General features: G+C 40.7%; 1 protein-coding gene across 2 annotated transcripts in view; it reads right to left on the bottom strand.

Annotated features, from left to right (window-relative positions):
- The window catches only part of LOC117955694 (gap junction delta-2 protein-like), a 19,091-nt gene extending 6,665 nt beyond the window's left edge, over positions 1-12,426 (bottom strand). Inside the window, exons 1-2 of one of the 2 annotated variants that reach the window (XM_034890340.1) lie at positions 10,623-12,426; positions 8,856-8,912 (exon numbers count right to left, since the gene is read on the bottom strand). In XM_034890340.1, the coding sequence (XP_034746231.1) occupies positions 8,856-8,912; positions 10,623-10,693 (128 nt within the window). In that variant the 5' untranslated portion in view covers positions 10,694-12,426. The remainder of the gene's footprint in view (positions 1-8,855; positions 8,913-10,622) is intronic. The other variant, XM_034890341.1, reaches the window with a different exon arrangement.
- Positions 12,427-13,706: the final 1,280 nt, after the last annotated feature.

Genomic DNA, 13,706 nt, shown 5'->3' with positions numbered 1-13,706 from the left:
ACACACACACACACACACACACACACACACACACACACACACACATTCATTCATACAGCAGCTGCTGTCACCAGACTCCAGGGACAACAATTACCTCGTGCACAACAGATACATTGGGACACACACACACACACACACTTTACTCTCACATACACATTGTGAATATAAATTACCCTTTACTGTATGAGTAAACAAATGTATAAAATACATCTGCACATTTAGTTATACTGGCTCTCTAACAGTCCTCTAAAGGCTAAGTGCACTATTAAATGTAGAGTAAAACTAGTCTTCCCACCCACATGCTGTCAATAATAAGCTCCACTGATTGCTGATGGCAGAACATAATGAATAAAGACCTTACCAGGCATAGAAATTAGGTAGCTTAATTATCAGAGTGCAGACACTTTTTTCCTACCGCCCCTCATCTACTGTTCCTCTCTCAAACTGTTTTAATGGTTTTAATTCTTGCCCACGTTCTAGGCAGACATGTGTGACCGCCTGATGTGCCATTAAGAGTTGGTGTGACGAATGCATTCATAGATAGCTGAGCTTGTGTGATGGTTGACTTTCTTGTGACCTCCTCTTTAAACACTTCAGTGAGTATTTTACTAGTAGTATGAAAGATGAATGTTTTTTAAAAATAGGATTCTTCAAAGTTTGGTATTTTACACAACATCATAGAGGCCTTTTCAAACTGTGAAGTTCCTTTGTGCCACAGAACGTACAGAAATGTAATTATCTCACTTGCTCATACAACAACTCTGAAGGAAATGACTTCCAGCTGTTTTTCAGGAATAAAGGAGGAAACAGAGAAAGTTAATTGGAGGAGACGCTACAGGTAACTGCCTCAATTATACCTAGGCTGAGATAGAGTTATGATAATACCTTACTTACAATTTACAATTAAAATATCAGTAATTACTTATGCTAAAATCTTTTTTTCTAAAGCTAGACTTCTGTGTTGAAACAAACAAGTAACACGACAATGGCCTAAAGCTGTAAGATATTGTGTTTGAAGACATTCTACACACAACTTTTCTATTAACTTATTGCACAGCCTAACCATGTGTGGTGATGATGTCAGTGTATACCAGATGCAGCCTTCCTCCATCCCATTTGTCTTTTTCTGGTATTCATCTCAATTATAGCTAAGGGATGAAAACATTATGCAAAAGCAATTATCTCTAAAATAGCTTGAAAACCTTCAAATAAATGAAATCCGAGGTACATGATCAACACAAATATACATATGACAGCAGAAGATGGATTTTAATCCAGTGGGACACAGTGCAGATTAATGTTATTTACACCCAACCCACACATTTTATGTCTGTAACCCATTTTAGTTTGCAGAAATAACTTACTCTGCATGCAGCCCTTAAAGGAAACTAAAGCTCAGTCAAATGTATCCCCCTTTGAACCAGACTGGACTGGACATCGCCTCTATATATATATACACTACCGGTCAAAAGTTTGGGGTCACTCACAAATTTCGTTTCGTTCGTTTTTTTTTTGTTGTTTTTTTTCTTTTTTAAATAACTGTCTCTACTCTGTTAAGCGACTTTGAGCTCGGGAAAAGCGCTATACAAATTCAATTTATTATTATTATTATTAAATTTCCATTGGACTCCATTATAGACAGAATCCCAGCTGAGATCAGTTGCCTTGTTTTTTTTAACCAGGGCAGCAGTTTCCAGATTACATTATGTGCTTACATACTTGCAAAAGGGTTGTTTAATGTTTTCTTAGTTAGTTTTTTAAAATAATATCAGATTAGTAAACAAAATGAGCATTTGGAACATTGGATGAATGGTTGCTGATAATGGGAAATGTAGATATTGCATTAAAGATCAGCCACCCACCCAGATCAGCTGGTATCCTGTCTATAATGGAGTGAAATGGAAATTTGTAAGTGAGCCAAAACTTTTATATATAGTATATATATATGTAGTATATATATATATACATATGATAGATAGTAAGGCTAGACAAAATCCCTTTCTCTTTGATTTTGAGGAACTGACAACTAAACCTGATATTGTCTGTTCATACACTTTCTGTAGGTAACTGGAGCTGTATTCAAAATCCCACGCTGTGTTTACCCAATGTTTGGCAAGTAATATGTTGGAAAAGATTAGACACAAAAAAGGTGGACCCAGAAGTTCAAGGTGGGGGTTTTAGGGCTGATTATCCCTGATGCCTTTAATATTTTTCCACCTAAAAAATCATTCCATTATCCAATCTGAACAGATTTGGCTGAATGTATGTTACGTCAGCCCATAATGATGCAAGTAAATGAGGGAAATCGTGGGAAATTATATATGTTTCTAAGCTCCTTGGCAATTGGGCTGCAAACCCTAAATAGGAATCATATATAGTACATGTGAACCAATCAGTAGAGGATGTAAATACAAGGGGCGTCCCAAGTTCTGTTCTGTTTTGTTGAAATGTGTGAGTTAACATACTATTTATTTTATCAAGCTTTTTCTCTCTTTGAGTTGTGGTTAACTAGAATTATATGGCTAACCTTACAGTTAATTTACCATGGCTGCTTGAGTTGTCATGTTTTATCAACAAGTCACGTGATGTAGACTACTAAGCGTGGTTAATATTGTGTGTGGAGTGAATGTGATGCAAAACTGCACTCTGATTAGAAAGGAAAAGGCTCCTTGTGCATTCTGGTGACATTTCACACATAGGACTGACATGGTTGAACCTACTCAGTCATAATAGTCACTGAGTCAGCTGACTAGGCATTGGCCCACTTGGTCTGCAAGAAAATCCAAGATGGAGGATGTAGGAGCTGACGTGAACATGAAATGATTATAATTGTTTTTGTTCTACACAAAGTTTCTCACAAAATGTATTTCTATCGATAGTTTGTATAAATGTAATTATGGAATTAAATTAATTATTGCTATATATCGTTGATAATGTTGAAATTGTCATAGTTGATTCGCACTACACTGTGTCTACTGATATTTATTTAAAGAGTAATTGATGTGAACTATTAATTAAATATGCATCCAGAGTTAACCATGGCAACCACAATGTCACATTTCTGGTGTTTTTATTTCACTTCGGTTAAAGTGTACAGAGCAGCCGCCTGCATATGGAAACAAGGAAATGAATAGAAATAGAAATGTGAAATCAAAACAATGAGCTAAAAGATGACAGGACCTGCAGTTGAGTGATAATTCTCTGTGGTAGTGTCACTGTAGGCGACCCCTTTCACACTACACATAATTGATAACCATTTTGATTTGTGCAGCTTTAAAGTGTATTATATTAACAACATTAAAAAAAAATCTTGTGGACAGCAACTCTGCCAACTTCATGGCAGATTATTCACATTTTTGGCAATGTGATGCTACCTGGCTGTCACGGATAATTGTTGCTAGAATTTTCTTCTTGGCTGGAAAATTCTGTGTTGGACCAACAGTTTAGTTTGCTATTTTTAATTCAATCAGACTTTTAATTTGATTGGCCACCCATCCTTCAACTTTGGTACGCAGCATACATTTTCATCAGCGATCTACTCTGAAATCAAAAGCACAATAACCACATTAAGGAAATATGGCTCATGTACCTGACACTTCAATTCCCTCATGTAATACTGCAGTTCCGTACTATCATTTTGAAAATAACTCACTGTAAGTAAATATGCATTCTAAACGTTGATGAACTAAAGTAATTTAAAATGTGTTTTCATTTGGAATATAAAATACAACAAAACCACAGATCTTCAAAAAATGTGTTAACTAACCAGTAAGTTAAACTTTAATTTAATTATAGATTTTCAAGTCTGATTTATCATATTTGCTGGATGCATCTTAACCGCACAACGCAAAAAATCCTCTCTGTACAGTCTACTTCTATCTGCCTTTATGATCTTGAAATCATGCCCCGAAAACAAAGTACTGTATGTTTATGAGAGTTGACAATGGGGTCACTGGCCATAAAAACTTGATAAACATTGTTCCAACATAACTAAGGAATTCAAATGTGTGAGGAAATCATTGAAATAAAAAACATTAAGGCCATGTATAGAGAAACATTACACGCCCGGTGAAGCTCATATACACTCCATCAATGTGTTGCTAGAATGAATAATAGCCTACGCTCAATAAAGGCTGAGCTCAGCTTTACTGAAATCCCCCTGTCGAACAGCGCAATCAATAATCAGGGATTGCTACACAAATAAGCTAATGACAACTCTGGATGTACAGAAAAATGGTTTCATTTAAAAGACAGTCCCGCTCCTCACCAAAGCATGAGGATTTACTAATCCTGTCAAACGCTGAAATATTGCTTGCTTGTTTGCTTTGCAACACAATCTTTTCAGACACCATAGATTTTTCTTCAGGGAGCATATTATTAATGATACTTGAAATAAATGTTGGTGCACTAGTCAACATGGTGATGCCCTCAATTAAAGCAGAGCATTCCTACATGCTAAATTATACTGAGAGAAGGAGGATGCCCTACTCAACGTAGGGTATCTCCTTCTTGTTGATCCTGACCTATTTAGGCAAAGTCCAGGGAGAACACAAAAAACACTCATAGTCCCCAATGTTCTTAAAAAACTACATCAGTGAACCATTTTCATCTGTATTTTGCTTTTAGAGTTTTAGTTATTTTGGTTTCATCCAACCTTTCAGGACTGTCCATTGAAGTGCTGTTGTGTTACCATATAAACAGAGAACCACTCCATCCATTATATTAAAAGGCTGGACAAATCTGCATACATTTTTAATGCAGACTTGACATCAGTTGCAACAAGACTCACATAACATTTATTAAGATTTCATGAAGTATTTATAATGCTAAAGAGGGGCGTGATAGATGTTAAATAATAGATCTGTCTTTGTTACACATGAAAAACGAAATGGATTTAGATTTTTTTCATAGAGTAGATGAATTAAATATGAACAAACTTCTATTTTTTAAGATGACGATTGTGGTGATTCAAATGCAGTGTATAAAATGTAATGAAAAATACATGATGAGTTCATTACACCTTTGACAACAGACAACTTCTGCTGGTTAAATGAGTTGTTTATTTAGCCAAACATGCATAATGCATGTAATTTCTCTCAAGATGGCATCATCCTTACCTTTTATGAGCGTTACAGTTTGAGCATCACATTCAGATGTATGTAAAATTAAAAAACACAAATGTCTTTTTAGAAGACCCCATCAATGTAGAGGACACATATCGAGTTTGTGTGCAGACTGTTTCCTAAGTAGCAGGGTCAGTCAGCAGCTTCAGAGGAATGAGCTCTGACACAGATTCTCAGCACTAAAAACTTCCTTCCTCCCCCCTGTTCTACAGCTCCCCTTCTCTTCTCTCTGTTCTTCTATCCAGCAGTCTTTATTATTTTATCTCCCTTAGATCACTCCAGTCCTCCATTATCTCTGCCTCTTTTGTTTCTCGCTCTGCTTGTCTTTGCCGCTGACCTCACTGCAGCATTGCAGTGTAAGGAAAGATGCATCAACCCACTTTCTTCCTTTCTTTTTTTTCCTTCCTACCTGCAAGGTGTGTATCTCAAACCCAAAGGCTTCATCGTCTCACGGTGGAACACACAAACAAGCACACCTGTGATCTGCAAAACCCCTGAGCATCAAAGATGTAGTATGTCATGTTTTAATATATCATGTATGTGTATGATACATTTTATTGCCCTCAGATAGGAATATGCATCACAGAATTATGTTCAATAGCAGAAGATTTAGATTTTTATATATAAAATGTAGAGCTGTCCGAGAAGTTAAATTGAAAATCCATAGCACATGTTTTAAAGAAAACAACAACAGTGTCTCACATGTAAAAAAAAAATGCAAGTCTACCTGGTCTGGCTCAGCAAATACACATGATGGGATGGTCCTAGATGCCAGACAAATACCCTCAAAATGTAACTGTTTGCAGTGTTGTGTAGCCAAATCTCTGTTTTTGGCAAACTGGCAAATTACACAAGCAGTTGTTTGTCCCACTGGATTAAACATGTTTTGTGTGCATGGGAATATACAGCATTGTCAAGGTTTTTAAATACCAGTCTCATAAGCAGCAATAGTACAGAGTGCGAAAGGAAAAGTACACACTTTTAATGGTAGATTTAACAAGATTTGGCTATTTGTACATAATTCTGTTGTAAAGTGCTACACCAGACCTACCAACAAATCTCTGTTTGACAGTTTAATATTGGTTGCAAATGAATCATTATGAGACATATAAGACAACTGCAAACATTATCAAGGCTGCTGGTGTTATATTTCAACAAATACACCAGTGCATCATCAGCATATCAACAGAAAAGCAATTTATTAATTTGGATGACAAAAATCAGGTATGTTAAAGTCAATAGAAAGCGTGATCATCTGTAGTTGCTTTGAAAGTCAGTCAACATAGTCCCTGCGAAAAAAATATTTGTAGGAATATTTGTAATAAGTATGAGTATGTTCCACTAAAAATTTGGATCAAAAAAGCCCAAAACCCTGTTGTTATATTATCTGCACCAACTATATCTACAGCACTGGTTGTCCTCATCAGTTAGTATGTTACCTCTGCCCATTAAGAACAGACACTTAATTCATTTCTTTAATTAACATACTGAGTGATATACATTCAAACTCTTTACAGGCCATACTGAACTGCCAGTATTCTAATGCTGAAAGTCCAAGAGTCATTATAACTGTGAATATGCAGTCAATGGGGTTTGTGCTAGAGAATGAGGTTAATGCAGCCTTGACAATGATTTCTTCTACAGTGTTAGCATGATTACAGTCATTGGTTATCCATGCACACGCTGTACAATGTCCAGTTAGAAGTCAGGCTTATTAAAACAATCACAATACACAATACATACACATAAAGCTTTGAATGAGTTGTAATATGCAAGCCACCTGTGGTTAGTCAGAGGCACAGAAGCAACTCTCAATTTGTCTGTCTCTTTCAAAGACCATAATTAAGCTAACCTATGCCACTGTGTAGAGATGGTCCATTTCTGTTTTTAACACTGTTGTGTATTCCTAGTTTAATTGTCTATCCTGTGCCAGGGCATTGGTTAGCTTAAACCTACAATTAAGAAACAGCTTAATTGTAGCTGGATTAGACAGTCTAGACATCCGACAATGCTATCTAACAGTGTCTCATGGTAGAACTATATCCTCACGTTGCAAGAGAGAGGGTTGGCACTCAAATAGATGACTGACATGCAACCAAGTTCCAAAGTTTTGATGCAGGGGAGACTTTTCAGCCATAGGGAGACATCACTGTTCTGTTCTTTGGAACAGCATCCTTTGAACTGCAAGCGCACACATGCAAACTCTTTCAAAGAAACTACACACAGGCTGAACTTTCTACATGTGATGCCATCTAGTGGTTGCTGCATGCTCCGGCCACACCCTGTGAAGTGCAGGACTTCACAATGCACAAAAGTGCAACGCTACATCGTAGTTGGTTGTGTTCAGTGCAACAGACCACACCTGACCACACCCAACTGGATTGTTGGGTGTGGTCAGTGGTGCAACAGACTTGAACCTTTCAACCCATAGAGGTCAGTGCAACAATTTTGACTCCATACTTGATTTAGAGTGGAGTTGCTCATTAACAATCTAGGAGGCATCTTTACAGCACAAATGGCAGTGCCAGTGGTAAACAATTCTCCAACTTGCTGGTACATCCAAAAACATCATTCTGATCATTTAAATGTTAAGTGTCATTGATTTCCTGACCATGCAGACACATGCTTTGGATTAGGAATCAAGTCTTTATCTTTAGTTGTTTTTGTGTTATTTTTATTGTCTAAGATTGTGTCATGTCTGAAAATGTCTGTCTACAGGTAAAAAGCCAAGATCCAGACCACCACCTAATAATAAACTGCTACACCCTAACCCAGTGTCTCTCTGTCCACCAAACTGTATAAGAATTCTCCAATACATTTATTGATATTTCCTGTAAACCAGCTAGCCAACAGGGACAACAATAAAAACTGCTCCACTGTTGGGTTGCGCAAGGTTAAAAACAAATTTAGGGATCTCTAGCCTGAAATACTCACAAAATACTGTACAAAGTGATTCCAGAGACAATGTGTCTTGACTTGCATAGCATAGACAAGCGGAGTAGAAAAAGGGAACCTCATTGGAAATCCGCTAATGTTACAGCTAATGCCCTAGGGTCAACTAGAGAGCCTTGTAGGACAAACAAAGTCTGAGGGAGGCCAAAACACAAAGGGATCATTTACAGAACATGTCACTGTATTCAGCACAGTAGCACATAGCTGTGTCCCGGGCATCACACAAACTACTTACTGTAAGAGGGAACTATTTTACATAATATCATTCCACTATCTCATGTTATGTTATTTTGGAAGTTTACACAGCGGGTAATTAATCTAGTAGAGTATATCATGTGAGGACAAAAACTGGTGCACAAAGGACTATTCTAAAAAGCACTGCTCATTTGCCTAAATGTATTTTAGTGATGTTAAACCAGTGACGTGCATGATCAACGAATAGCTCAAATTAAGCATTCAAGAGGGAGCCATTACATCATCAGAGTGTTAATTAGGACTTTAAAAAGAGGTAGCAGACAAATTGAGAGTTGCTTCTGTGCCTCTGAAAAACTGTGGGTGGCTTACAGTCATTGAATCATCCAAAGATTGATTTTCAGCATTCTTTGTACCCTGTGCTCACAGGGTATTACTGATTCAGCTGCCAGGACTGGATTTTAAAGCTGCATTAAGTAATTCATGACCACTAGGGGGCGGAAAGACTCCAGAACAAGTTCACAACAGTGAGCAATTAGCTTATGAAGTTGTTATGGCTAACATGTTAGCAAACAGTTGCCTACTTACAAATCCAGCAGAAACAGAGCAACACGGACATCCCTTTGGTCTCCTTTTTCTGGCCACCTGTTGAATGTAATTCCAATATTCACTGGCGTTTAGCCCTTGTTTGGTCTTCCAGCGCATGAGAAAAAATCTGTTTCTTTTTGGCCCGCTAAATGTTTGAGTTTCTTCCCCAGATCATTCGGCTCTTTGCCATTTCGCGCTGGGCAGTTAGCGTACAATTAGCTTGTTTTAGCTTCTGAGTTGGGAGCAGCTGCCCACAGTCGTACACGTTCATAAAACATTGTTTTGGACTTGTCGCTCCAGAAACCAAAACAATGAGCTAAAATTGGCTGAAAGCTGCAAGCTTCATAGTGAGGTGTTGATTCTCTGTGATATCGGCAATACTACCAATCCCATAAGCAGGAGGGAGTCGTATCATTAATGGCACAAAATATTGCTTAATGCATCTTTAAATCAAGTCAACATGCTGTACTATATGCAGGTTTTCATTCCATCTGAGGACTATACCAGGTGATTTCATTGTTTAAGGCACTTTCAACCGCAGAGGAAGAACTCACTGAAATGACTTGGTGTAGTGTTTGATTGGAAGGAAAATCTCCATCACACATGGTTTCAGATCCCTGGTCAACAGAGGTTTAGCTATAATGGGGCTCACATCATCTCGGTTGCTCTGATTCAGGTACAATGTTGTTACAGTAGTCAATAAAGGCATGAGGCCAATTTTCACTATTTTAACTTAGACAAAGAGGAACACACACAAAATTCCACTGGAGCAGAGAGAAGTTTAGGCCATGCCCTTGTTGCGGACTACCTGAGGTCTGGGTTAATGAGCACAGCAGTGCAGTCAAATTCCTAATCTCTTGTGGCTTTTTCTTCTTTCTGAAAAGCAATTTTCGAATTACAAATCTACACAGCTGGGTCTCACAGGCTAAACCACTTTGACTCAATTTTCCAAATGAGTGTCCCAGCGTGATATTTGGATTGTGCTTAATGGGTGGAAAATTTCACTTTTGCATTTACTTAGTCACACAGAGAAGATGTGAAGCACTTTTTTCACGCAGATTTTACAGCATGTCTCCATGGCATGTCTCCACTGCTAATCAAACGTACAGCTCATCTGTTCAACCCTCCACCACGAACCATTCTCTCACAAAATATGAGAAAAGTCTGAACAGACTTTCACTATGATGCAAATCAGTCTGCTGATAAGAACAAATTGAATGAACTTGTTTTTTGTCTCAAGTTTGCGCAGAGTTCAGAGCCATTTTCTCCCCCTTTGATTCTACCTCCCACACCTGCTTGCTCACCATCCTTTCATCTTCATCACCTCCGCTCTCCTCTCACTCCCTCTCCCCTCTCCTTCTGTCTTATTGGTCTGTGACCAACAGCATCAAGCGTTATCTATCAATAGCTAGGCTAATAGGTATCAACACAGGAACCTTTCTGAATTAACCATAATGCCCAGTTAAGCCTGCCATTGATCATGTGCAATTAGTTCATCCCTTCACTAATGATGGATGTGCAGGATACGGGTGAGGAGAGCAGAGAGGAGGAAAGGACGGGGGAGGCAGTGATGACTGTGGGGGACTGTAGAACAGAGGAGAGCACTGGGACAAGCCTGAGGAGGGAGGTTCATTAACTGATACATACAAGAAAACATTCACGGTCAGCTACATAAAAAAAACCCAGGTCATCAGTATAAACAAAACCACGGATACAAAACCTAAAGAAAATAAAAACCTTGACAAACAGAATCCATCAGTGTCTTACCTTCCAATCATGGTAGAGTGCTGCTGGACAGCAGCCTCCAGCAGCCTCTCCAAAATGGTCCATTCCCCCATGGTGATGGAGAGGTGGCACGGCTGTCAGAAGAAACAGGACTTGTGAAGACCACTGGACAGCGGACTCCTTCTTCTATATCTTCCCAGGACCGGCCTGCCCTCTTGTGGACCTGCCGGCCAGCGGGGGTACACCCAACTCCCGTCCCGCACCAGCTCCCTTTTGACCTCTACACGTTGACGTGGCCACGCGTCAGTGCGCCTTTGACTGTGTGTGGGTAAGTGAGTGTCTTCTCATGGGCCTGTCCCGCTGTGCTTCTCTTCCTGGTGGAGGAGAGGTGCTGTGCTGATTGCCTACCCCTCCTCTCTCCCTCAGTCTCTCCCCCTCCCCTGCGTAGTGATGCTTGTCCTCCCCCTGCCGCACCACTCTGTTCTGCACTACAGCATATGCTATAGCTCACTGTATGACAGCCATGATCACCCTCTCTTTTCCATTTGCCTCTCTCCGTCCCCTTGTTCTATTCTCCTCTGTCTCTTCCTCCTCTGTGCCCGCCTTCGTCCTCCACCCTACCCCCAGGGCACTCCTTGTACTCTACCTGCACTTCCTGCCATCAGTGCTGTTCTGCGCTCGTCCTTGCATTGTGTAGAATCTTTGCCTTTACTGCACATTTGCTGCTCTAACCTTAACACACGCACGCTGCATATCTGATCCTCCTTGGCTCACCTCAACAAACAGCACCATAAACACACACACTTGCACTCAATGACAGCTTGGAATCCCACTCACCCACTTCCTACTAAGGACTGCAGATCCCCACCAGGACACAAAGCTGCCGCCTGCTAAATGTCATTTTACGACTGGAGGAATTGTCGCTCCACAGCTCCAAGCGCTACAAGGACCAATAAAAACCTGCATACACACACACACACACACACACACACTCAGAGCCGCACACTCAGAGCCGTACACACAAACCTGCACAAACACGCTGCCACCCAGCCCCTCAGTAATAAATCAGCTGCCTTGCTGCATCCAGTGATGCTGAACCAAGGCAGTGTGCTGCAGACCTGCTGTCCTGCGTTGTCCCCCTGGCTAATTTCAGCACAGGCCAATGCCCAGAGTCATGTCTGCCGCATAGAGCGGGGATGAAAAGCTGTCCTGAGAAGCCTATTTCTGGGCTCCATCATCTTGCATCCCTCTCTAACCCTCCTCCTGTTCTCCATCAACCGCCACTCTCTTCCTCCTTCCCCTCCTTTGCTCACGTTTGTGTGCAGATCTCAGTCCTGCCAACTACTTCTATCTCAGTGTTTGCTTCTCATCTCCGCTTTGTGCTCTCCCTCTCTTTCTCTGTCTCTTTCTCGCTCATGGAATCGCTCTAGCTCTGTCACACTCTGTGAGCATGCAACACCCCCCCCCCCTTCCTTTTCTAATAGATCTGCGCTCTCTCCTCCCTCTCCCTCCCTGCCTCCTTCTTGTAAATGTGCTTGGATTGCTACCCTGCTCGCTGCTTTACTTATGTTTGCAAGAATGCCTCCCACCGTACTGGTGTGTCTATTCCTGCCTGATGTTGGAAAGGGATTTGAGATCTAACTCCACTCTGTCTCCACTGCAACCCTTTGTTTCCGTCTGGAAGCTCGGCGGTGTTTCCCATACTCTCTTGCCTCGCTCTCTCTGCCACACATCCAGCCCATGCATCAAGGAGAAGGATTATAGGGAAATAGTGGCTCTGCTCCACCCTATCCCCCATTTATCACCTCCCTTTCTCCATCTTACTGTACTGGGGATGACAACACATGTATTTTACCCTGACCCAACCCTCATGCCCGCGTTCTATTTCCTCTCTTCATCTTCTCTTTCTTTTCCTCATTCTGTCCATTTCCCCCATCCTCCATTACAGCCCCCGTGCTCTATCTCCCTCTCAGGAGAGATGAGCGACGTATTGTACTTTGCTATGACATTGAAAGCTGCATTCATTAGATCTATATTAAGGTGGTGTGGAAATGGGATTTTCTCCCATTCATTGCACATACAGTACAGATACAAGTGGATGCATGATATCTAATTAGCATACGCACACACCTAAACAGTAAAAGGATACATGTCTATATCCTTATCTAAGACACAAGAAAATAGAGGATACATAACAAGAGAAAGGAAAGAACCACAAGTTTTTTTCTTCTCCAAGATGTGAGTCATAGCAAGGTATTCCCATCTAGAAGACTGAGTCAAGTAAATGATGCAGTGACATGAAATGAGACCAGCACACTAGAATGAAGTCATGGCTTGAGGTGACAAGTTCAATTTATTTGTGCTGCATTTCCTTTTAGTAACGCTTCTTTGATTTTGGATGACATGCTTTTCTAGTTGACAGTTTATTTGTTGCACGATAAGCTGGATGCCTTTGAGGTGCTTTGGGAATTTTGATACCACCTTGATATCCTCAAATCCTGTGTTGTTGTATTTCTGAAAACATCTAGCAAATAGCAGTGAGGTGTGCAAATGTACAGACCTTACACAACAACCCCTACAGTACATTAGTGATCAATTGAGCTGTCTAGTTGTGTATGTGCATGAACTCGTGCAAAATCCCTCTGCATGTGTGTGTGGGTTGAGAAAGAGAAAGAGAAAGACTGAGTGGGGGGGGGGCAGGGCAAATGAGGGTTTTGTTAGTTCAGCAAGGGGACTTGGGGTCTTTCCCTTCTCAAGGACATATGGTATAAGAATGGTGTGGGGGAGAGCAGGGAGGGGAGGCGGGCAGTGGAGTGTGATCATGGCTCTAGTTTGGCGAGGCTTGGGTCGCAAGCAGAGCAGCTGAAGCGCTGGCATCAGCCGGTCAGCACTCCAAGAGGAGATTTCAGAGCTAGATGGCACATAAGTGAGAGAGAGAGAGAGAGAGAGAGAGAGAGAGAGAGAGAGAGAGAGAGAGAGAGGCGCAGGTGTGTCTTCAGTGACCCAGAACAGCCAGCGTTAAGCATGCATAAGCACATATACTGTACTCAAACACCACATAATAGCATTAATGATAACCCAAATGCCGTTCACATTAGTGTAACAAGAAGGGTCCTAGGGAAAAGC

This window comes from Etheostoma cragini, chromosome 13, assembly GCF_013103735.1.
Source record: "Etheostoma cragini isolate CJK2018 chromosome 13, CSU_Ecrag_1.0, whole genome shotgun sequence".
In the NCBI taxonomy this organism is placed as follows: Eukaryota; Metazoa; Chordata; class Actinopteri; order Perciformes; family Percidae; genus Etheostoma; species Etheostoma cragini.
Note: the sequence above shows the minus strand (reverse complement) of the source record. Positions and strands in the feature narration are given on the sequence as shown.